General features: G+C 49.8%; 1 protein-coding gene across 6 annotated transcripts in view; it reads right to left on the bottom strand.

Moving 5' to 3' along the window:
* Positions 1-26,026, bottom strand: part of PXYLP1 (2-phosphoxylose phosphatase 1) — an 80,791-nt gene that overhangs the window by 5,308 nt on the left and 49,457 nt on the right. For all 6 annotated transcript variants that reach the window (XM_058295070.1, XM_058295073.1, XM_023588993.2 and 3 more), the window contains 3 exons: positions 13,247-13,405; positions 12,185-12,311; positions 1,505-1,644 (listed from right to left, as the gene is read on the bottom strand). In XM_058295070.1, coding sequence (XP_058151053.1) covers positions 1,505-1,644; positions 12,185-12,311; positions 13,247-13,405 — 426 coding nt within the window. The remainder of the gene's footprint in view (positions 1-1,504; positions 1,645-12,184; positions 12,312-13,246; positions 13,406-26,026) is intronic.

The raw sequence follows: 26,026 nt of genomic DNA, 5'->3' as shown, positions 1-26,026 counted from the left end.
ATGAAACTTTGTTTTTTCATATTAGCATCCACTGAACTTTCCAGAAATGCAATGTAAATTCAGGGGCACCTGTACTTTGTTTTGTTAAGGACTTGTCAGAAAACTCATGCCGTGACGTGTGGTACTGGCTTCACGGCACGGCGGTCTTCAGTCCGTCTGCTGGCAGCTGCCACAGTCACCACGCACAGTTAGGCGCATGCATTTGATGACTTCATTTTATTTTCTAGTGTCGCTGGGATCCAGCATTTATATGGAAAGACACAGAATTAGATAATAAACGAGCTCCCTGCTGTTTCTCCTTTACATGTATTATAGTTAGGGCCCGAGACAACTGATTTTTTAAAAATTGTGTAGGTAGGAAAGTTCTATTACATTTGAATTTCATTTCAGGATATAGGAGCATCACAAACTACTTGTTATAAAAAGGGGGTGCTGGAATTGGTAGGATGAGAACCCCTGGTCTAAACAAATGCAGAACTTGTGAAGGTGGAAGCAACCATGAGAAGGTTTTAATAAAATCATTTCTCCAACCTTCAGCTTATCCGCTGCCCACTCTCATTCCCCCAATAACAACAGTTTTCAATCCCCACTGAAACCCAACAGGACTGACTCTAAGGCAGAGACCTTTCCTTCCTTCCACCAAAACTGAGGACCCGAGATGCTGGTGGGACAAGTAAAAGGACATGGGCGCCAGGTCGTCCTGATTCCCCCAGCAGGGGCTGCAGTCCCAAGCAAAGGTCCGTCGGGGTCCCAGGCTGCAGCTCCGGGAAGCGGGAAGCTCTGGGGACCAGTTTGTCCTTCCTCCCCAGGGAACTCCGCAAACCACCCTTGGACTGTGAACTGACTATGCCAGGCTGCCTGGGGAAAGATGGGCTTCTGCGTGGAATACACCAGCAAAGCAAACCCCACCCTCGATGGGCACATGCCCTGCGTTATCCTCTCTGAGATCTCCTACAGTAAAATCTACCCGGAGTTTTGCTTGAAATATCTAAGAGCAGAGGAGTGGTTTAAATCATGGTCCATCTATATGGGACTAAGGTATCGTCATCAGAAATGAGGGTGCTGAACATTGACCGATAGGGAAAAATCATCACCACATAATATTAAATGAAAAAGTGGTTACAAAATATTATTTTTAGTAAGATACCACCCAGGTTTTTGGGTTGTGTGTGTGCATATGCACAGGAAAAAGATGACTAAGGGTCTAATTCTCTGGATGGTGGGATTATGGGTGCTTTAAAGTTTTCTTCTTTTGCTTAATTGTGTTGCCCAATTCCTCTTCCATGAATATGCACTGATATTATAAGAAGAAACGGGGCTTTTTACATTTTAGAAATCATCTGTTTAATTAGCTACCTCGTGGACCCTGAGCCTTTGGGGAGGGAGCCGGTCCTTAGTCGCCCCTGAGCCGCACAGCACCTGTCAGCCTCACGCAGGAGTGTTTGCTCCCCGGAGAACAGGTGCAGGCGGGGCAGAGCGGAGGGCGAGTGGCGGCCGCACCTACCTGTCTGCGTGAGCTCTCCCATCTCGCACAGCGGGTGGTTGGGGTAAAGCGGCAGGGAGTGCAGGGGGCTTTCGAAAGAGGTTCCAGCTCCTTTTGACATGTGGCTAACGAAAGCTTCCAGTTTAGGGTGATAGGGTTTCCTAAAGAGAAAACACAGAGAATGAGTGGTCGGAGGGCTCCGAGAAAAGTTCACCTGCGCCGTAGAAGGCGAGAGTGGTAGCCGTTTCCAGCTGCGGTAAGCAAAGCCCCAAGCGTGCTGTCACTTGTCATCCCCCCAAGAGCAGACACTGGCTGGATCATTTCTAAATCCAAATTTCCCTAACAGCCGACCGCGGACACCTACACATACAATCCCCGCTCAGTAAGCGTGCTTGAGCCGCTCTGCTGGGCTGACCGCACTCTCGGCACTGTGGGATTCTGTCCTGTACCAGACGTCCCCAACCCACGCCATCGCCTGTGCTCCCTCTCCAGGGAGGCACAGCAGCCACAGCCACAGCCTCCCCTGCCCGCCACCTGCCCCCCCCCCCAAGCCTGCAGCGGTGGCCTCCTGCCCACCCGGCCTTCTTCATCTGCAGCCACTCCTGGGGCTCTGGCCTAAGGCAGCTTTTATCTGGATGGCCGTGGACTCCTAACTCGCCTTCCTGCAGCTCAGTCCTTCCCTGGGATCTTTCATTCCCTACAGCCGGAGGGATCGACTTGAAAGGCAGTTCTGCTGCGGTGACTGCCCTTGCGGTGACTTCACAGGGCCCCCGTCCTGAAGACTCCTCATCCTGCCCTCCCCACCCGAGCACTGTGCTCTGGCCACACAGAACCAACCTCTTGCTCCTTTTCCCTAATACACCTTGCTCTTTCACCTCTCCATCCTTTTTTTTTTTTTTTTAAGATTTATTTATTTATTTCTCCCCACCCCCTCATTGTTTGTGCTCGCTGTGTCTGTTTATTGTGTGCTGGTCTTCTTTTTAGGAGGCACCAGAAACTGAACCTGGGACGTCCAATATGGTAGAGAGGTGCCCAATCGTTTGAGCCACCTCCACTCCCTGCTTTGTTGTAACTCATTATGCTTTCCTTGTGTCTCTTGTTGTGTTATCTTGTCGTGTCGGCTTGCTGTATTGCTCGTCTTCTTTCGGAGGCACTGGAAACTGAACCCGGGACCTCCCATGTGGTAGGCAGGAGCCCAATCATTTGAGCCACATCTACTTCCCTCCATACCTTTCTACACGTTGTCCCTTCCACGTAGGAAATACTACCCCAACCTTCACCTGGTTAACTCTTAATCCTTACTTTATGTGACCTCTAGAAAACCTCATGTTAAGAAAATTTTACGGTTGTTTAAGAGAACCAGGATCTCAACAGCTCTTCATAGTTTACTACGCATTTTGCACATGTAATATCTCATTTATTGTAGGGGTGGTAATGAATATCTAAAGGTGATTATCAGGGAAGTGGACATGGCTCAACTGATAGAGCATCCGTCTACCATATGGAGAGTCCAGGGTTCGATCCCCAGGGCCTCCTGACCTGTGTGGTAAGTTGGCCCATGTGTAGTGCTGCCTCCACACAAGGAGTGTCCTGCCATGCAGGGGCACCCCTGCATAGAGGTGCCCCATGCACAAGGAGTGTGCCCCACAAGGAGAGATGCCCTGCATGAAAAAAGTGCAGCCCGCCCAGGAGTGGGGCCGCACACACGGACAGCTGACGCAACAAGATGACGCAACAAAGAGACACAGATTCCAGTGCCACTGACAACAACAGAAGCGGACAAAAAAGACGCAGCAAATAGACACAGAGAACACACAACCAGGGTGGGGGGGGAGGGGAGAGAAATAAATAAAAATAAATCTTAAAAAAAAATAAATATAAAGGTGATTATCAGGTCTAGTCTGAAACATTCTTTATATTTCTGCCATGAAGTACCTGTGGTCGAGATGTAATTTATCTTTCTGGTCACTAATACACATTTCCCTGAATAATGAAATGACCTATGGATATACACACATTTTCCAGCCGAACAGATGGGGACAGAGTCATTCACAACTAAACTGCATAAAAATAGCATGAAAAGAAGCAAAGACAAATTATTCTAATACAGACCCCTGCTGTCTGAAAGCCCAATTAACTGTGGCCATGCTTTTAAAATGGATGCCAAAATAGTTTTATTATCTTTCAGAAACATAAAGCCAGAAAAAAAAGTCATCTTTTAAAAACATGTTTTAAAATTAGAGAATGGTAATCTTACTGACGCACAGTATAGTCTAATAAATCACCCTGATTGCCGCAGGGAGTTATGTCTTTACATAAAAACAGAGGGTATGTTATTTTGCCTGAGGCTAAAACACATAAATGTTAGCAAACCGGGAAATAAAACTTCCAGTCTGACAATAAAGCCACCAATATGAATCCACATCACCAACAGCTGCCTGTCGGCAGGAGCCAAGGCTTCCCTCCCTGGCCTTTATTTCCGCTTGGTATTATCTGAGGATCTGGGAAAGCTTTGCAGCCAATTTTAAAAATGGGGTTTCGTCCCTGAAAGTGCTGGCTGAGATGTCCCAGGGTCTCAGGGTACCCGAGAGCTTAATGATTCTTTGCTATCTTAACTGTAGTCACTAAAACTTTTCTTTTTGTAGGAAGAGATGAAGATTCATGGAAGAAACACTTCACTGGGAGAACAGATGGCAACTGGCTGGACCCTTGTAATGGGGAGAGGAGCAGGCAGCCCGAGTCCCTGGGCTTGTCCTGCACGTGACTGGCCAGGCCCTGCCTGCCGCGTCCACTGCTCCGTCCGTGGAGCCTGGAGTGGGCCCAGCACAGGCGAGGGCTCCAAAAACATGTGCTAGTGAACTCATCTGTGAAGTGCCCATCCTTAACTGTTTTATGAAAAGACCAACCTTCCCATAATCTGTAGCAATGAACATGGCAAGTTATAATGTATATTAAAATATTCCTATTCTCATGGAAATATATTTTTTAAAGATTTATTTATTTCTCCCTCTCCGCCACCTGGTTTGCCTCACTGTCTGCTCTCTGTATCTGTCATGTGCTCCCCATGTCTGCTCGTCTTCTCTTTAGGAGGCACCGCGAACGAACCCAGGACCTCCCGTGTGGGAGGAAGGCACTCAATTGCTTGAGCCACCTCTACTCCCTGCTTGTTGGGACTCTCATTGTGTCTCCTCATTGTGTCTCCTTGTTGCGTCATCTTGTGGCAGCATCTTATTGTGTCATCTTGTTGCATCAGCTCGCTGTGCCAGCCCGTCATGTCAGCTCTGTCTTGCTCATCTTCTTTAGGAGGCACCGGGAACAGAACCCAGGACCTCCCATGTGGTAGGCGGGCACCCACCTGCTTGAGCCACATCTTGCTTCCCAATATTTTTTTTAAAAGGCTGTTGTGGGTGAGACTTCTAGGTATACACTATAATCTCTTCTCCTCCTTTTCCTGGGACGTTGGTTAGATCCCATTTCTGAGGATACACATGACTATGTATTCAGCAACGGAACGGAAGGATCCATGCTACTTCTGGGCTTAGGCCTTAAAACCATCATCACACCCCCTTCGCCTTCTCATCTGCCCCCTGGCCACTACTCAGGCGAGGCGGCAACCCAGAGTCAACCACGGAGACATCCCTAGGGGATCCTGGGACCACCTCCTGGAAGGAACTGGGGCCCTGAATGACCTTGTGGAGCTGAGACTCACCACCGGGGATCCTCACCTCCTACCTTCATACAAGGAAGAGAGAAACTGCTTTGTTAGTTACGACAATGAATTCTTGGGCCTCTTTGTTACAACAGCCCAGTCTTACCCTGACTGATACAGCATTTATTATATCTGTGAGGATGAGTTTATCTTCAGCAAAAACTCATTATTGTGGTCTCAGTGGAAATCCACTTTTACTGAGAACTGAAAGAATCAAAAGCGTTACTGAAGCTTTCAAATCCTTCACCTCAGAGTCCTTATTTGCATTTTTATATGCATTCTTCAGATTTATTTATACCACAAAGCTCGCAACAGAACCCTGAGGTTAATTTACACACCCATGAGAAATATATTGTGTTCCGCAAAGAACATTAAGACAAGCAGAGAACAGGTCTGACACCAGCAAAATTGTTATAAAAACACACAATTCAAAATAGCTTACATGGCTGGAAATTGGAATGAACAAACACATATTTTTAAAATTTATGCCAATTAAAGAAATTATTCTTTTGTATTATTAATAAAATGAAATTCTGAAAAGACAAGCCCAATACCCTCTAGTCAGTCTTTAGTTTTTCAGACCTTTTTGCTTACCCTGACGTGTTTCATCGCCCCCCGCTCCTTGACACTCTCTCATGACACTTACTCTCTTGCCTTCTGCTTGACCCGCGATACCTCCTGGGATTTTCTTTTCTCTCTACGCCTAATGAACGTCGGTGTCTCCCAGGACCGTTTCCGCCCTCTCCCCAGTCCTCGGGCCGTGTGTGAGGTGCTCCAGCCCCCAGCTTCAGCTGCCGTCTACATGCCGGAGACTCGCCAGCAGAGCATTTCCCAGCAGTGCTCCTGAGCCCCACCTAGCCATCTCCTACTGCTAGAAGCTGTGCCCCGAATGTCTGACGGCAGCTCCAGGGTAGCGCTGACACCTGTACTCACAACTTCCTTCTCCGGTGTTCCCTGCTCCAGGGAGGGGCACCCCCACCACCCAGACACCCAGCTGAAGCCCGGACCCCACCTGCTCTCCCTCTCACTCCCCCGTGCTGTCCCCGCCTCCCACTGCTCTCAACCTCACACCCGTCAGCGACACGCCCTCTGCTCCATGCATCTCTGCCGCCACCCCGAGTTCCCGCTTCCATCGTGGATTCCTTCAGCAAATACTAATGAGCTCTCAGCCACACGTCAGGCGCTGTTCTGGGTGCTCGGGATACGGCAGTGACCAACACAAACGGAAGTCACTGCCTTCCGGAAGCTCACATTCTAGCCCACATACGCCCGACACCAGACATGTGTGCAGGTGTGTTAGGAGGCACCACCCGCGGTGGAAAAAAGAAGAGCAAGGGGACGGGGAGCCGGGTCCCCAGAGGGAGGGAGGAGGGCGCTGCCGTTTTAACCGGGGCGTTCCGAGTAGGCGTCACCGAGCAGGTGGCATTTGAACAAAGACTTGACAGTGGCTGAACTGGCCATCAGCCATCTGGGGAGGCAGCTGTCTAGAGAGGGGACAGGCAGCGTGGCCGCAAACCAGCAGGGAGTGGCGTGGCCTGCAGCGCAGTGAGCGCGAGCACAGAGAGGCCAGGCAGGTGGCAGGTGCCAGGCCCCATGGGTCCTCAGCAGGCCTCGGGCTTCGGCCAGCCTCCACGCCGCGGCCTCCCGAGCGCTTCGTCCTTCCATCACTCCGCAGCTCCCTCGCCGCCCTCCAGGCCCGGGGCCCACGCCACTGAGCCCGGAGGACCCAGCTCCCCCCACCTCTCCCTCCTCTCAGGCCCTGTGACGCCCTGTGACACCGCTGCGCCAGGCGGAGGACCGAGCTCCCCCCACCTCTCCTTCTGTGCTCAGGCCCTGTGACACCCTGTGACTCCGCTGAGCCCGGAGGACCAAGCCCCCCCTCCCCCCCCCCCCCCCCCCCCCGCTCAGGCCCTGTGACGCCCTGTGACACGGCTCCGAGGCCCCACCGACCCCACACCTTCACACAGGCAGGGCTCATGCCCAGGGCGCCGCCTGTCACCCACCGGCTGCTACCAGCCTCGCTCCTGCGCCCCTCTTGGGTCCCTCTCGCCGGCGGCCTTCCCTGGCCCACCACCCACTTCTACCTGGCCTTCCTCCCCCCAGCCGCCGCCGTCCCTGCAGGCGAGCGTGCCCTGACTGCGCATTGCAGAGGGCAGGTGCTCCCGGCAGAAGCAGCTTCCTTCTGTGACTCCCCAGCAGCCCCGCAGCACCTGGCACATGCCTGGAGCTCAGAAATAAAATTAGGCTATTAGAAACTTAGTATTAGTCCAGCAATGGGAGAACCTGTATCACTGATACAAAGGCAGTGGCCACCAGAGGCTCTGAGGGATGGGAGAGGGAAGAATAGGAGTTAGATGGGGCCATTTTCAGCCATTGTACATTTTGCCAAAACCTATAAAATTGTGTGGTGCAAAGCGTAAACTATTAGGTAAGCCATATAGTCCACGGTTAGTAGCAATGCTTCAAGATGTGTTCATCAGTTTTAACAAATGTACCCCACTAATGGAGAAGGTTGTTAACCGGGGAACGTGTGGGAGGGGGAAGGGCATGGGGCATATGGGAATTCCCTATTTTTTTTTAATGTAACATTTATATCATCTAAAGCTTCTTTAAAAACTAAAAAAATATTTTTAATGGTTGAATAAATGCAGATTGAAGTAAATAGTTTTTCTGTGGATCTAGAAAAGGTTATTGGGGAAGCGGACTTGGCCCAGGGCGTCCGCCTACCACATGGGAGGTCCACGGTTCAAACCCCGGGCCTCCTTGACCCATGTGGAGCTGGCCCACGCGCAGTGCTGATGCGCGCAAGGAGTGCCCTACCACGCAGGGGTGTCCCCTGCGTAGGGGAGCCCCACGCGCAAGGAGTGTGCCCCGTAAGGAGAGCTGCCCAGCACAAAAGAAAGTGCAGCCTGCCCAGGAATGGTGCCGCACACACAGAGAGCTGACACAACAAGATGATGCAACAAAGAGAGACACAGATTCCCTTGCCGCTGACAACAACAGAAGCGGACAAAGAACACGCAGCAAATGGACAGAGAGAGCAGACAACTGGGGCGGGGGAGGGGGGGAAGGGAGAGAAATAAATAAAATAAATCTTTTAAAAAAAAAAGGTATTTACTAAGAAGCACGTGCTAGCAGCCTTATTGCTGGCTGAATGGTGGGAGACAAGGGTACAAAGTGCCCCTCTCGCCTGAGGCCCATGGCAGTCCAGAAGAGGCGCGTCACCGCAGGAGCCTGGGAGCTGGCGAATGCTTCCTGGTGCGTGGAGCACTGGGGCATCCGGCTCGTAGAGACAGGCAGCTCTGCCCTGCCAGCTCCGGCACTCCCTTTCACTGGACTAGAGGGACGGGCACACCGAGGACTCGCCCCTTTTGTTTTCTGTAGCATATACTGAGTAGGAGGCCATAAGATTAAGAACTTAAGGGAAGCGGCCATGGCTGAAGTGATGGGGCTTCCGCCTACCACATGGGAGGACCCGGGTTTGATCCCTGCGGCCTCCTGGTGAAAAGGAAGAGAAAGTGTGCCTGTGTGGTGAGCCTGTGCCTGTGCAAGTGAGTCACACAGCAAGATGATGACGCAACAAAAGAGATACAAGGGGAGAATCAAGGTGAAGTGCAGCAGAGACCAGGAACTGAGGTGGCATAATAGACAGGGAACCTGTCTCCACATCAGAGGCCCCCAGGATCGAATTCTGGTGAATCCTAGAGGAGGAAAAAATGAGAAGACAAAAAGAGGAAATAGATACAGAAGACCACATAGCAAATGGACACAGACAGCAACAACAGCAGGGTGGGGTAAGGGGGAGGGGAAAACTGAAAAAAAGAAAAAGAATTTATGAAGCCAAAATAGCACTGTGGGAGGCTGCAGGTACTGCCCATGACCGGATCCCACAGTCCAGGGGACTCAGCTCCCCAAGTGCATCCACTTCGCTGGGATTCCTGGGGGCTCTAGTACAGGTTTCCCGTGACAAGTCAACTTTTTTTTTTTTTTAAGAAATGGAATTAATTAAATGGCATTAATGAATAAAGCATGCACATGCCACCTTTTTTCCACAAAGGATTTTAAGGTAGCTCATAAAAATACAGAATGTTCAGTAAAACAAAACTAGGCCATAAGATCGAGGCAAAGGAAAACGCGGGCAGAAGCCAGCACCACCATTCCCCAGTCACCAGCCCTTGCAGCCGTGCGGTCCAGCGATGGCCCCGTCAGAGGACCCTGCCATGGCTGGGACAGAACAAGAGGCCTGGGGCCTGTCCTGGCCTCGTGACCAGGTGCACTGCAGAGAGGGCCAGAGGAGAGGGGCCGGTCCCAGAAGGCTTCCAGGCTGCTGTGGTGACAACACCTTACCACTGGACAGCCTCTTGGTCTGGACAAGCTACACGCTCTATCCCTCCTCTTACTTAGACTTTGCACAGATGCGAAAGGAGAGGCGTTAGTACCTTGTGTTGCAGAATGGAGCACAGAGGCTCAGAGGAGGGGAGGGACCCCGCTACTGTCAAGCCAGGCCGTGGGATAAGGGCAGATGATAGGAATGCGGACCTGTGATTCGCAGGGAGGACCTGGGTTCACTGTTCTATGCCAGGCTCTGTGCGGGGCACCGGGACGGGTAAGGCCTGACGCCCTCGAGGAGCCCATGGCCTGGGGAGGGCAGAGGCTGCATGCTGGGGGCGGCGAGCTGCCAAGTGCAGGGAGCCCGGGGGAGGCGCTGCGCTCTGCCAGGCGGCCTGCCCCGCGGGCCCGTGCCTGGGGGGCCAGAGGCCGGGGTGGGCCCAGAGGCCACAAGGCCCTGCGGGACTTGCCTGGGGCCGGTGATGCTCTCACTCCTGGGAACTGGAGACCTGACTGGAGAAAAAGGAGCAGAAACTGGGAGGGGCTGAGGCTGCCCTGGTGCAGCCAGCTTAAAGGCCTTGTGGGCCGCTGTTGGGATGGCTGGCAGCTGACCAGCAGGCAAGTGCAGGGCTGCACCACTTGCTAACAGAATAAAACAGTGCTCTTCCCGAGGGTGAAAAGGCACCCACCCAGGCCTTCCCTGCACCCTGGGACCTCCAGCCACCCCAGATGCTCTAGCTATTCCCCACCATCCAGAAACTAAAGGGTTAATGCCCAGCACAGCAAACAGCCTCGGCCCAAGACCCAGCTCTTAGGCCAGTCTAACTCCAATTATTAAACGCTTGGGCTCTCACCCCTGCGTGCTCTGGGACCCTCCCCATACATCGCCCCCTTCAGTTAGAGACACATCCGGGGAGATTTCCTAGGGGAGGGAGCACCTCAGGGGAGCTCGAGGGCGCTGCAGGAGTGGGCCAGGCAGGGGTGGGGGGACAGCAATCCAAACAGCAGGTGCAGAGGCATGGGGGTAAAGGACCAGCAGGAGGCGGGGCACGAGGTGGCAGTGAGCCCCAGGGCCAAGACTAGGACGAAAGTCCAGAGAGCGGGACGGCAGCCTGGAGGAAGGAAGCAAGTGTCCGCAGGGCCTCCGACAGGGGCTGGACTTGGGCCGGTGGCTTCCCAAGCTACGGAACGCTGGGCTATGCAGCCGGGTTTGCTGACTACAGGAAAGAAGCCACCAACACCCAGGCCACAAGCTCCGTGACCTCCAGCATTAAACAGAGGAGGGGAGGAAAAAACCGACGGCCATGCAGTAGGCCATGATGTCTTTTTTTTTTCTTTTTAAAAAATTTTTTGTAAGACTTTATTTTTTTCTTTCCCTACAATCTCTTTATTATTATTTTTAAATTTTACATTAAAAAAAATAAGAGGTTCCCATATACCCCCCACCCGCCCTCACCCCACTCCTCCCACATCAACAACCTCTTTCATCATTGTGGCACATTCATTGCATGTGGTGGATACATTTTGGAGCACTGCTGCACCACATGGATAATAGTTTACATTGTAGTTTACACTCTCCCCCAGTCCATTCAGTGGGTTATGGCAGGATATATAAAGTCCAGCACCTGTCCCTGCAATATCATTTAGGACAACTCCAAGTCCCGAAAATGCCCCCACATCACATCTTTTCTTCCCTCTCCCTGCCCTCAGCAGCAACCGTGGCCACTTTCTTTATAAAAAATGGTTTACTTGGTCTTCGCTTAATACTAGATGGTGAAAAGGCTTGAGACGCAAATAGTTAACCTGAGGCTCCAGGTTCATGGTGCCATTGGCTTTTCAAGAACAGCCCTGCCTGCCACGAGGTAGACCAAGTTCTGGCAGCCCTGCCCCGCCTGCGAGAGGAGGCTGGCACCCCAAAAGCATTCCATCAAGATAACGTCCTCTCCACCAGGCACTCCTCTCTGTCTCCTGACCTCATTTAGTAAACTCTGCTGGGAATGTTATGCACCCCCGGACACATTTGCTAAGAGCTGGCCTATCATTTTATTGCTACCTGAGTCTCTAATTCTCTAATTTCAGGGCCAGGCATTTTCAGATGCACCATTTCAATTCTGTTCAATTATGCTTCATCCTCGGAGCTCTCAGCCAAGAGCAGGCTGTCTCCAGTCTTGAGAAAAATGAAAAGGTGAAAGGAGCAGCTTACATTTTCATGGCTTTGCAATCGAGAGTGCAGGTCGCCCTGCATTGGCTGGCTGACTCCTGGCACCAAGTCTGCGAAGCAAGCTTCATCAAACCTATTTGCGAGACAGCGGGCTGTGGCCAGCAGAGGCCAAGGGGCCTTGCCTACTGCCCTGGTCCCAGCAGCTCCTAATCCAGTGCTCGCCGGCCTCCCAGCTGTTTCTTCTACTGAAGAATACCGGGGGGGGGGGGGGGGGAGAACGGCCCCCCACTGGCCTCGGCTCAGATCCCAGTTTACCTGGGCCTGTCTTAACTGTAAAAAGTGTTAATGTGAAGGGCCGTCCTGAAGGTCAGGTACCTGGCAAACAGTAAGTGCTCAACCAATGCAGGTCATTCCCCGGCCTGCCATCATCCACAGTCACCATTCAGATTAGTACAGGAGACAGAGATTCATGAAAACGGCTTTTAGAAAAAGTGCAGTTTACCTGTTCGCCACCAGGGTGCAGTCAATTTCTGGTCGCTTGGTTTTGGGAATGGCGTAGAGCGGGTACCTGTCCCCGTGGCGAATGAACACGTGCACCGAGACCAGCTTAAAATGATGCGGGGCGTGACCTGCGAGAGGGAGGCAGGCCTGCGGTCATCGCGGGGAAGCGGCAGCCCCTTCGGCTCCCCAGCACCCAGCTCAGTGCTGGCGAGGGCGGTGGGGGAGGGGGGCGGGCAGGCCCTGCGTGCGCCCTGGCTGGGACGCGCACGAGGCGGTGGGGCTCCCTGGGGTTACAGAGCTAACCTCGGGGTCTATGGGGCCCTGACTGCAGTGGGTCCCTGTGCTGGGGAGGGGCCACTGAAGCCTCCTGAAGCTGGGGGTAGGATCAGGGGCCGGCGGGCTAGGTCCCAGCCCCCCGGGGAGAGCAGGGAGGTCTGGGGACACGGGTGGGGGCTGGAGGTCTGTGAAACGTGGCGATGACTACTAACGAGCCTTTGTGCCTCCACGGACTAGAATGGGGCCTTCTGCTTTCCATCGTTTAGGCAGGGCACAAACAGATCAAATAAATATTCAACATCCTTTGATACATTTTCAAAAAAGCAAAATTCAACACAGAAGCCACATTTTTTCCCACCTCGACTGCAAGCCACAAGGAAGGCATCCCGTGATGCTGAGCACCGAGAGAGCCTGTGCTGGAAAGCCGGGGACTATGGGTGATGCCCCAAGGCCCCGCCAAGGCCAGCTTTCCATCCCGCCGATGTTTGGGTACAAATCACGACAATGGTGGAGCCTGGTCACGACGGCTGCACTGCGCTAAGCGTTACTGAGTTCCCCCGGCAGCTCTGCGGAAGGCACGGCTAGTTACCTGCATTTGCAGCGGAGTTGGCTAAGACCGACCCAGGGGCTCATTCAAGAGCCCAGCCTAGGAGCAAAGGCGGGATCCCAACCCAAGCCGTCCAGCCCCTGGCCGCCGTGCTCCGCTCTTTGAAGAACTACCCCCGGAGCGGTGTCCCTGCAGGCTCCGAGCCCGGGGCTGCCCCGGGCCAGGTCGGGCGAGGCCTACCTTCCATGCTGCGCTCAGCCACGCTGGGAATGTTGCAGTACAAAAGAGCTTCGTAAACGGGGTCCACCCCGGGGGGCTCCGTCACCAGGTCGGGCATGATTCTCTTTCGGCTCTTGCTGCTCGCTCCATTCTTAGCTGTCGACACTGGGATCAGGTGGACTGCAGGGAAAGCAAAGCGGGTCAGGACACACGGCGTCACTGGAGGCAGGGGCCAGCTGCAGTGGCCCGAAGTGGGGCTGAATTTCACTGAGCGGCTTCTTCTCCCCGTCAAGAGGAGGATGGACTTCCGTGGAGCAGGAAGCCAGCTTCCAGGCATGAACTGTTTCTTGAGACCCCAGCGTGCCCTGCTTCTGTCTGGATGGCCCTACCCTCTCCTCTCCAGTAATAATCTATGCAACACCGGGGGCCTTAACCTCTCTCTGGGTCCTTGGCTCTCTTCTCCGTAAAGTGACCTGGGGAGGACTACTGAGCCGAGGCCTGTGCGTGGGCTCTGGGGGCTGCAAAGTGCAAGCAGGTGGTATTAAAGGAGACAGGTCAGGTGCCTACACCTAGCATTTCACAGGCACTCAGTACGTGAGGGTTTTCCTCCTCTGTGTTATTGATAACAGAATTCAAAGGGTGTTTGGAATGAGGTAATCAAGAGGTGAGAAGTTGGCATGTAGGCTCTTCCTTTAACCACTAGGAATGAAGCCCCTTCTCTAGGAGGTTAAGGCAGCTGCCCGACGAGGCCATGGTAGATGGAGCCTAGGTGGAAAAATGCACGGGGAGATGCTTACTCCCCTGACCCCAGGCCAGGGGTCCCCACCATGCTCTGCTGGGTACCGTGTGTGGGTCCTGCAGTCTGTTAGGTTTGTCCTTCTAGAACCCTCTTGCTGTTGGTGGGGAGCTCCTCCCCCTCCCCACGGGGTTCTGGTAGAGCTGTCAATCGCAGTGTCCCCTGCCCCTGGTTGGGGTGCCCCTGTGCCCAGCATCGACGAGGAGTGGACCCTTTTCCTTGAGAGACGCGATCCACAGATACTAGGAGAGGCTCTCTCTTTCTTCTGAATGCTGACCTATATGAATGGAGACCTGGGACTGACCCAGCCACCTGCCCTCCCGTGCACGAGAATGATGCTAAATGGAAACAAACCAGCCTAACAAATGGAGAGAGACAGAGGCAGACCCCTGGGGACAGTCTTTGAGCCCAAGGGTCCAAATGAGGTCTCTGATTTCCCAGGTATGTAAGATTTCCCAGGTATGTAAGTCAGGAGAGTCTTCCTCTTGCTTGAGCAAACTTGAGTTCAAACAAAAGAGTCCCGATTAATACACCTGATCAGTAATTCAGGAACAGAGATAACATATAATTCAGGTCAGCAGTCCCCACTTGGGGAACCTCCTTTTAGCATCATCAAGGACTTTCTAGAACTTCTTACATGATAATATTTGGTACTTTTATCATCCACTGATTGAGGAAACCACAGAAATACGCATGCCCATTGATCTCTGTAACTTCTGAAAGGCTTATTAATCATTTGTATGACGGCAAAAATGGGCCCAACCACCAGTCTAAATCAATTTAAATTCACTAATAAGTGCCTAACTGATAAATTCTACTATATAAATATTTAAAACTTCCCTTCAGCAAGAAGATGTCATAAACAAAGGTAACAGACGAACAACCTACTAAGAGGAAAAAATGTGCAACATACCAGACAAATGATTAATGTCACATAAAAAACTCCTACAACTGAAAAATCAGCAAAGGAAATGAGCAGGCTAATTACAGAAGAATAATAAATACATGGAAAAATGCTCAACCTGATTCATGATTAAAGAAATACACAATAAAACAGTAATGGTATATGATTTTTGCCCTATCAGAATGGAAAATGGGTTTGTCTGAGAAATGTGATACTTCCATATACTGTGGTGAGGGCAGAAATTGGAGCAACCTTTGAGAAGTAGTGTTTGGCAGTAGCCATCACAATGCTATATGTGCATTATCTCTTTTTTTAGATTTTATTTTTATTTATTTAATTCCCCTCCCCTCCCCCGGTTGTCTGTTTTCTGTGTCTTTTTGCTGCGTCTTGTTTCTTGTTTCTTTGTCCGCTTCTGTTGTTGTCAGCGGCACGGGAAGTGTGGGCGGCGCCATTCCTGGGCAGGCTGCACTTTCTTTTCACGCTGGGCGGCTCTCCTTACGGGTGCACTCCTTGCGCGTGGGGCTCCCCTACGCGGGGGACACCCCTGTGTGGCAGGGCACTCCTTGCGCGCATCAGCACTGTGCATGGGCCAGCTCCACACGGGTCAAGGAGGTCCGGGGCTTGAACCGCGGACCTCCCATGTGGTAGACGGATGCCCTAACCACTGGGCCAAAGTCCGTTTCCCCTGCATTATCTCTTGATTCCACTATTCTATGTCGTGGAATCTATCCTAAAAAGATAACAAATTCCCATGCACAAATACGTACATCCAAAGAGAGTCACTGCACTGTTGTCTGTAGTTACAAAAAAGGGAAATAACCTGAATAGCCATCATTAGCAGAACAGTACTGCATCCATACCATGGAATTATTCTGCAACAGTTAGAATGAAAAAGAATGAAAGATAAATGAAGTGAGGTAGATAAACCAAGTCACTGGATATTTCTATAATCCGTTTTGTGTAAAAAAAAAAACCCAACTGTGGGGAAGCGGCTGTGGCTCAATCAGTTGGGCTCCCATTTACCAAATGGGAGGCCCTGGGTTCGTGTCCTGGGGCCTCCTCATGAAGGCAGGCTTGCCTGCAAGTGCCACAGAGTGCTTGCTGGCCCACAAGCGCCACGTAGAGCCAACTCAGCAAGGTAGCGCAACAAAAAGGGAGACAAGCAAAAAAGAAAAACAACACAGAAGAACGCGCAGCAAATGGACAGAGAACAGATAGCAAGCAAGCTGCAAGGGGGGAGGGGATAAAAAAATACAGACACAGAAGAACTCAGAGCAAATGGACACAGAAAGCAGACAGCAAGCAAAAAGTCGCAAGGGGACGGGAGGAAACAACAACAATAAACTGTGAATGCATGAATATACAGACAATTGTTCATGATGTAAATGCACAGAAAAATATCTAGAGGGTATACAGGAGTGATACAAGAGGGGCCTGGGTTCCTGGGCATCCCACAGTCCCCGGCTTGGCTAGTTTACCTGTAAGCAGCAGGAGGTAAGACCTGTTGGGGCTGCCACATGGGAATCACAGGCAAATAATCCACTTGTGACCCAAGGAAGCTGCGTTTGAAAGCCACAGATAAAGACTGGGTGATAATAACCAGAATGAGATCTTCAGTCCAGCAAGATTCTTATCTGCCGCTCCCTCTACTACCTGGGCCTGTGGGTTGCGTCCACTAATTCAGTTTGTTGAGATCACTCCAGGCTCAAACAGGGCCTTCAAGGGGTCCTCCAGATTCCAGACTTCTGGGGTGGGGAGGGGGGTTGTATACAAAGAAGCCAGCTGATGGGGGGGATTCTCCCTGGCTCCATTTCCCCAGCACTCCTCGCTCTTTCCACTTGGTTTTCACAGCTCCTAACACTGCAGACTCCACTCTCCACCCCCTGGCCCTGCCCCAGGATGTTTCTCACCCATGCTTTCCCCTTCCTTGCAACTCCACTGTGATGGTTAGGCTGATGTGTCAACTCGGCCAGGTAATGATGCCCAGTCATCTGGTCAAGCCAGCCCTGACTGAGTGTACTACAAGGGCACTTCAGGGACTTTAATCACTGGTGAGTTGATTGCACAGATAGCTGGTTGCATCTACAATCAACTGAGGAGACTGCCATCAGCAATGAGTGATGCCTCATCCCATCAACTGAAGGCCTTAAAAGGAGAAGTGGTTTCAGCATTCAGAGAGAGAGAGAGACTTCCCATCGTAACTTCAGACAGCCAGTGTCTTCTGGGGAACTCAACGAGGCCCTGCATCTGAGCTCCTCGCTAGCAGCCTGCCCTACAGAATTTGGACTTGTGCATCTCCACGGTTGCGTGAGACAATTTTATAAATCTCATACTATTTACAGGTAACCCGTGATGGTTCTATTTGACTAATAAACCTATCCTTGCCCCATCTCTGCTCCCCAAATCTGGCCAGCTCCTTCATGGGGGATCACCTTCTCTAGGAAGCTGTCCTGAATTTCCCTTTCGATGGCCCTCTCCTGTTTGTGTGCCCAGTTCCTGCTGCTCTCATGGCTCACACCTCAGTGCATATAAGCAGGGTGTGCACGGTTTGTCACCGGCCACCCCAAACATCGGAGGGCGCATTTAGGTCCACCTCACTTGCTCCTTGACCCAGGCAACAGCACAGAGCAGGCTTCCCATCAATGCCTGCTGAGCTAAAGGCGTGCTCTGAGCCAGTCACTGTGCTCCATGCTTTTGATGAAATATCTCATTTAATCTTCCCATGGGAGTCCTGAGGGTGGGGGATTACCTAACCAGCTTGGGGGAAGGGGTATCTAGGACAGGCTCCCTAGAGAAGATACCCAAGCTGAGCCTGAACTGCCTAAATGAAGCTGCTATCTGGAGGAAAAGGGGGGGGGGGAGGGCTGGGGAAGGGGACCTGTGTGGGCAGACACAGCAGGCAAGAGCCAGCCAGCTGGCAGAGGTACACTTTAGGTCCCTCTGAGGCCTGGTGCCATCTGCCTCCCAGGGCTGACATGCAAGGTGGCCCACTGAGGCTGGCCGCAAAGCCTGAAGAAGGCTGCTTCTACCAGGGCTGCTGTGGGACTTGCCACATAGCTCTGCAGGGCTTGGCCCGCTCATGCGGACTGAGGGGCTTGGGATGCAGACGGGGCCAGCAGGCCAGGCTTGGGGAAACCATCCCCGGCTCCTCCAGCTGCCCCCATGGGGCAGCTGGGAACCCTGCTAACACCAAGCAGCTGATGGCAGCTCAGATGACTTTGGGCACAACAGGGGAACTGTGCAGGTGGCAGAAAGAACAGATAGAACAGATAGAAGGCTAAGGAGTTTCACTCTGCAGGTGGGAAACGCCCGGGCATCACAGCCAACTCGAGCAAGGAGTAAGAGACGTCTTCCAGCAGTGGGCATGCACTTGCCCCACGACAGCCTTTCAGTGGTGGGAATACCAGGTAGAAGGGAAGTTTCTAGAATTTACATGTGGAAATGAGTCTTTCATTTATGGCTGCTTTAGGTGTTCGACAATCACTTTCATCCTGGGGGTACATATATAAGCCTCTTATACAAGGAAGCCAATTCAAAGAAATGGCAGAGAACATTACCTCTAAAGCATCTCCTTAGGTCTCTGTTCTCTGAAAAGCAAGCAGTAAACCTCTTACATTCCTGCATTAAAACAGCCAGACGTTCCTCCACACAGGCCCCCTCTGCACCCCCAAAGCACAGAGGGTGAATTCACGTGCATTGTTGGTAAACATTCACACAGTCGTGGTATAAGCCAAACTGACCCGCTCTGCTTTTTCTAGCCTTGGAGCCCATCCTCAGAAGAGTGGCCAGCGGCAGGTAACAGACCTTGGCCAGCGGCAGGTTACAGAACCTGCCTGGGGTCCCCCAGCCTTCCAGCTCCAGCTTGCCAATCTCCCAAGCCTGGTAGTTCTGCATCTGACCAACCCTTACGGAGCATCTGTTGGGGATTCCTTGGAGAAGAAGGCAGACAATTCAACTGGGGCAGGAGGCCAGAGAGTAAACAAGAAAGCTGGAGCATAAAGCACATACAGCTTAAGGGGGAAGAGGCCTCCTCAGCCAAGGCGTCTCCTGTACAGACTGGGGGCGCAGGTGCAGGAACGGTGCAGTAAAGACTTAGGCTTAAAGAAAATACTGGCAAATCACCACGGGAGTGATCGATAACTGTGCAGGCCCATGCGGGATCTCAGCCCCCTCTCGATTTAGAGTTGGAGTGGGCATCGCCATCCCAGGGTCCTCAGGATGGAGGAATAAAATCTGAATTTGAGTGGACTTAACCGGTATTCTACTATAGAATTATTGTGACTCAGCAATTTAAGAAACTGTATCATTGATGTGGAGACAGTGGCCACGGGAGTTGCTGAGGGCAGGGAAAAGAAGGAAGAGGTATGATACGGGGGCATTTTTGGGACTTGGAGTTGTCCTCAATGATATTGCAGGGACAGATGCTGGACATTATATATCCTGCCATAACCCACTGGATGGACTGGGAGAGAGTGTAAACTACAATGTCAACTGTAATCCATGCTGTGTAGCAGTGCTAATGTACTCATCAAATGCAATGAATGTACCACACTAATGAAAAAAAGTTGTTCATGTGGGAGGAGTGGGGGTATGGGGACAAGGGTATATGGGAACCTCTTACATTTTTTAATGTAACACTTTGTGTGATCAGTGTATCTTAAAATAAATAATAAATAAAAATCTTATAAACCTAAAAAAAAAATAACCACTTTAGGCAAAATATGACCTTACCACTGAGTCGTGGGGTATGAGGGGCTTAGTAGTCAATATACGGACATGGCTGGGAGAAGGTGCTTCATCTCTTGGTGATTTGCTTATTTCAGTTTTTGTTTATTTGACCAACAGTCTTCAAGGACTAGAGCAAATGAGGGAAAGGTCTGGGGTCAGAGTCAGATCATAACTTTGGGGCACAGGCTCCTAGGCTACAAGCTCGTCTGGCCTCAGGCCTCAGGCCCCCTGTTATTTCCAGGAATTTGGCAATCAGTAGGGTCAGGAGGTAATCTTCCAGCCAAGTGTCTGCTCCAGCTTGGGACCTGGAAGTCACCTTGACTTGTACCAAGACAAGTCAGTGTCCTTCTTGCAGGTGCTTAAGCAATGCCTATGGTCCCCAGCTTGTCTTCCCTATCGAGGCCCTGGCTGGGCAGAGGACAAAGACCTACCTGCACACCCGGCTTTCTTCCACCAACTTTAGTCTTAAGAACCTTCCTCACAGCATGTCTCAACACCAACTTTGATGGAGCACTGTGGTAGCCCCCTTCTCTGGGTCAGCTCATTGCCCTCCCTCCTTCTGTGGAGCCAGCCCCATCTTCCTGAGGCAGCGACTCCACCCCCAATGCCAACCCTGTGGCCTACAGGGCCCTGTCCTTGCCACACTGGCCCAGGGATGGGGCTCTGATTCTAGCCAGCTGTGTCACTAAAGGACTTTTGCAGGAGAGAGGCAGGCTTCCTCACATGGAAGTGGGAGTCAGGTGACCTGCAAACCCCTGCTTCCCATCATCCCTGTGCTTCTGTGGTTTGGTTGTACACCCTTCCTCTGACACCCTGGCAGATTAAAGTTGGGGAACAGGACCCGTAGGTGCTCCCGTCAATGTGAGCACGATAAGGGATAAAGAGTTGGCTCAACTCTGTCTCTACCTTTCGGGGGCTCAGCTGCCCAGTGAGTCACGCCACCAAATGCACTAGCTTGGAACCTCTCGGGACCAAGGGCCAGGCTCACTCCTTTGGAGAGAGGAGCCCTGGGCTGGTGACCTCCTCAGGAGACTACGGTCACCTCTTCTTTGGGACCCCTCTCTTCCAGCCTCTCCTGTTGGCCAGTTAGTTGTCTGTGGTTCTGAATGCAGGGAGCCGGTCAGGGACTGGGGACTGGGTGTGAGCCAGAGTCACCAAGACCGGCGTTCCAGTCCTGGCTTGGCTCCTTCCTAGCAGCAGGACCTTGGGCACAAACCTTGGCCTCACTAAGCCTCATTCCCTTCATCTGTTAAGTGAGGATGTCGATACCTACATAGGGGTTGTGGTGAGAATGACCCGAGATGTCATGGTCCTGTACAGCACCTAGAACGTGGTAAGGCATCAGGAAATACTACTTCCATGTTCCCTTGATGTGGTGATTCCTGTTCCCGACAGGTCCTTAAGAGATGCTCCCTTCAATCAGGAATCAGGAAGGGATGCCAACTCTCTCTGTCTACACCTCGCACAGAAGCACCACGATCCAGGCCCCCTTCCCATCGCAATCACCCCAATTTTAGCAGCTTTTCTGACCTTCTTAAATGCATTCAGCTTACCCAGGATGGGTGCTCTCATAAGCTCGAACACCCCGAGTCCTGCCACCTAATTTCTCTAATTTCTTCCTCCCAAGAAGCCAAAAGGCTCTTGAATCTCCTTTACTGATCTGCCAAGGAATAATGATTTGTTCTAAGAAGCCATTCCCACAATTCCCTTAGTGCTCCTCAACCCACTAAATTATCTTAAATGCCCTACTCTGTCTCTACCTTGTACCGGACGTTTGTGAGTGATTGTTCAAATGTAAACCAGAACCACAATCCCAGAGCCCACAGTTCTGTCATTTCCCTTCAATCGTTTGCTTCTGAAGGCAGGGGTGGAAATCATGTTTAGGAACTTAGAAAGCATCCATGTGACATGTGAAAAGTCAAGTCCACATTTGCACACTTTTGGATTATTGATTTTATACAGGCAAGATTGATCAAACGACGGAATCCATTTTCCCTTTTTAAATCCACCTTATTTGGGGGCAATAACACGAAACCAACCTTTCTCGTTTTCCTTACTTTTGACATCACCTTGTGGTGAATCCCATTAGGTAGGGATCCAGTAAGTGCTTCTGGTGCCAGGGACAAGCCCGGCTGCATTCAGGGAGCCAGTGAACCCCAGCAGGGGCAGCTCGTGGGGTGCAGGGCTTGGCACATTTTCCATGCTGACGCTCTCCTTCCTAGATTGCTCACAAGCTCTTATCTCCTCCCTGCCCTGACCCCGGACCTCTCCCAATGTGACCGACACCCAGGTATTGCCAGAGAGTGGGGGCTCCTGCTGAGGCCTGAGCTTAAACCCTAGGTGCAGGCTTGTAGAGGGGCCAGGACCCCCCACTCGCTGGGGACCGCTGGGAACTGGCCTCACCTAACAGAGTGCTTTAGATTAGATGATGCAAGCACCAAAGATTCCACAGCATGAGAGAAACTAGAAATAAGAGAGACCAGGTCGAGGACAGGCTGAGAAAGAACTATCATAAATCTAAAAAGCCACCTCAAATATTCCTAATGGTTTGGGGTCATAAACCAACACCAACCTCCCCCTCCCCCTCCCCCCTGCCACATACGAAATTCTTACAAATCTTTTGAATTTTATTTCTGGGGATTCACAGGACCCTTGACCCATACAGGAACAATGCAGAAGCCCATGGATTCAGGATGAGAAATCGATTTACCAGGGAACAGATTTATAGCTTCAACACACTCAGGAAAAGATTTTTTATTTTTTACAAATTTCCTCTTTCCAAAATGAAAAGAGGACTTTACAATTCATATAAATATGAGGGATTAAAGGTTGACCAAGACGATGGCTCCAAGATTGGCCAAGATGACGCTCCAAGGTGCTGTTCCACCCAGAATCTTTGAACAATTAGCAAAGCCTGGCAGAGCCATCTTCATCAAGACTCCAGAAAACATTTAAAGAGTCGCAGGAACCTGGCGAGTGCCACATCAAGAAAAGGCAACCTTGAAGATGGTAGGAGCAGCTCATGGCGCCCCCGCCAGCCCCCCTCCAGCCCCTCCTCAGCACTGTGTGGAGGCAGCCCGAGCACTCATTGGGGTCCCTGGCCAGTTCTGCAGGGAGGAGAGTAACACCTGTGTGCGTACTGGGGCATGCCAGTGCCAGTACTTCAGAGGTGGGATGAAAGACTGAACCTGGAAACTTGTTTCAGGCTCATCCTCCCAGAACTTGCCCTGCAGGCCGCTAAAGCAGCGTAAGAAACAAAGAAGTCAAAGTGCCTGGGGCGAAAAAATTACCTGCATTAAGTCATACAGTAGTGCATCCAAGAGGGGGGAGAATGTCTGTTTCACAGGGAGTAGAGGCCTATTCAAAGACCCTGCACTTCACAGTCATCTCCTGTGATTTTTGATAGAGGGCTAAACTCTGAAGGAGACAACCAGTCAACACAGAGCCTATTTGAAATTCTGTGAAAGGTGTTTTTGCATTGGTTTGTTTTTACCACCTCCTGGCACTCACGGAAATCTCTGACATATCACTAACTGGATACAAACTTAAGGAACAGATAGCTCAAGGACTAAACCTCACAGCACCCGAAAATGTTAATGTAAAGTGTGCAACAAAAAATTATAAGAAAAAGAAACAAAATGCTGGCCTATCCAAAGGAACAAGATATAAATTGAGAAACCAGTAATGAAGAGGAATGGTAAGCATTCTGGAAAAACACTTTTTAAAACATCTTCAATATTCTCAAGGATATAAAGGAAAACATGGAGACAGAGCGATAGGATATCAGGAAAAGAATGAATAAATAATATGAGAATCTCAAAGAGAGAAATTTTAAAAAGGAACCCAACAAAAACACTGGAGTTGAAGACCACAATAAATGAAATATTCACTAGAGGGCATCAAAAGCAGACTGGAGCTGGCAGAAGAAAGAATCAGTGAACTTGAAGATGAGACAATTGAAATGACTCAGACTGAAAAAGCAGAAAGAAAAAAAACTTTTAAGTGAAGAAAGCCTAATAGACCTATGGGACACCAGCAAGTATACCAATATGTACATTATGGGAGTCCAAAAAGGAGACGAGAAAAAGTGGCAGAAGGAATATTAAAAAGAAATAAAGGCAAAAAAAACACACTTCCCAAATTTTAAGGAAGACATGGATATGCACCTTCAAGAAGCACAAAACACACCAAACAGGATAAACTCAAAAGAGAAACACATAATAGTCAAACGGTTGAATGCCAAGGATGAAGAGAGCATTCTGAAGGCTACACGTGGAAATATTTCATCTCACTACTTCCTTGCCTCCTTTAGAATGCTCTCTTGTTTCTACAAGGAGGCAAGGAAGTAGTGGGATGAAATATTTAAACTGTTGAATTAAAATAACTATCAACCATGAATTTTATATCTGCCAAGTCTGTCAAAATGAGGGAGAGATTAAGACATTCCTAGATGAACAAAAGCTGACGGAATTCATTACCACTAGAACTGCCCTATATGTAATGCTAAGGGCAGTTCTTCAGACTGACAGCAAAGGACACTAGAGAGTGGATCATAACGAAATAAAGACCTCTGGTAAAGGTAACCATATGGGTAATTATAAATCCAGTACTACTGTATTGTATTTTTTGGTAGGCAACCACTTTTTACTTCTTACAGGTTCTAAAATACAAATGCATAAAAAGTAATGATAAATCTACAGTTTTGGACGTACAATATAAAAATATATAGTTTGTAATAAGCACAGCCAAAAGGTGGGGGAATGGAGGGGCATGGGAATAGTGTATTGTGTATACTATTGAAATTAAGTTGCTATGAAATAAAAGAGATTGTAATAGACTTAGGATGCTAAATTTCAGTTTTATTATAACCGCAAAGAAAATACATTAAAAAATATACAAAAAGAAATGAGAATGGAAAGCAGATGTGTCTCAAGTGATTGGGCTCCCATCTACCATGTAGGAGGTCCAGAGTTCGATTGCCAGGGCCTCCTGGTGAAGGCGAGCTGGCCCACATGGAGTGCTGGCCCACACAGAAAGCTGGCACAGCAAGATGATGCAACAAGAAGAGACACAGGCAAGAGACAGTAAGAGACACAGCAGATCAGGGAGCCAAAGTGGTGCAAGAGATTGAGGGCTCTCTCCCACTCTGAAAGGATCCAGGATTGGTTCTTGGTGCTGCCTAAAGAGAAGACAAGCAGACACAGAAGAACAAACAGTGAATGGACACAGGAAGCAGACAGCAAGCACAAAAACAACAGGGTGTGAGTGTGTGTGTATGAAATAAATAAGTAAATAAATCTTAAAAAGAAATGAGAAGAGACTCAAAATGATACAATACCAAAAAAAAAAAAAAAACCCAAATAAATATGAAAGTAGGCGTTAATGGAAGAAATGAAGAACAAAAATCCTTACAAAGACTAAATAGCAAAATGGCAGAAGAAAGTGGTGCATTATCAGTAGTTACTTTCAATGTAAATGGATTATACTCCAGTCAAAAGACAGAGGTTGGCAGAATGGATAAAAAAGCATGACTCAACTATATGCTATTTACAGGAAACTTACCTTAAATTCAAAGACAACAGTAGGTTAGAAGTGAAAGAATGGAAAAAAAATATACCATGCAAATAGTAGTCGAAAGAGAACAGGGTAGTTATACTAATGATATAATACAGACTATATGTCAAAAACTATTATAAGGGACAATGAAGGACAGTACAATATACTGATAAAGGGGTCAATTCAACAAGAAGACATAACAATTATAAACACATATGTGCCTAACAGCAAAGGCCCAGAATATATGAAACAAATATACAGATTTGAAGGGAGAAATAGATGGTTCTATATTAACAGTAGGAGACTTCCATAGACCACTTTCAATAATGGATAGAACATCTAGACAGAAGATCAATAAGGAAATATAAGACTTGAATGGTACTCTAAACCAACTCCCTAACAGACGTTTATGGAACACTTCAATCATCAGCAACAAACTACACATTCTGCTCTAGTGCACATGGATCATTCTCCTGGACAGACCATATGTGTAGGCCTCAAAATGAGTCTCAATAAATTCAAAAATACTGAAATCATACAATGTTTCTTCTCCAAACACAATGGAATGAAACTAGAAATCAGTAACAGAAGACTTGAAAAATGCACAAATGTGGAAATTAAACAATGCACTCTTAAACAATGAAAGGGTCAAAGAAGAAATCAAAATTAGGAATAAGCAAACAAACAAAAAACAATTTAAAAATTAGGAATAATTTCAAGGTGAATGAAAACAAAAACAAAACATACCAAAACTTATGTGGTGCAGCAAAGGCAATGCCTGAGAGTGAAATTTATACCTCTAACTGCACATTAGAAA

The sequence above is a fragment of the Dasypus novemcinctus genome, chromosome 4, assembly GCF_030445035.2.
Source record: "Dasypus novemcinctus isolate mDasNov1 chromosome 4, mDasNov1.1.hap2, whole genome shotgun sequence".
NCBI lineage: Eukaryota > Metazoa > Chordata > Mammalia > Cingulata > Dasypodidae > Dasypus > Dasypus novemcinctus.
Note: the sequence above shows the minus strand (reverse complement) of the source record. Positions and strands in the feature narration are given on the sequence as shown.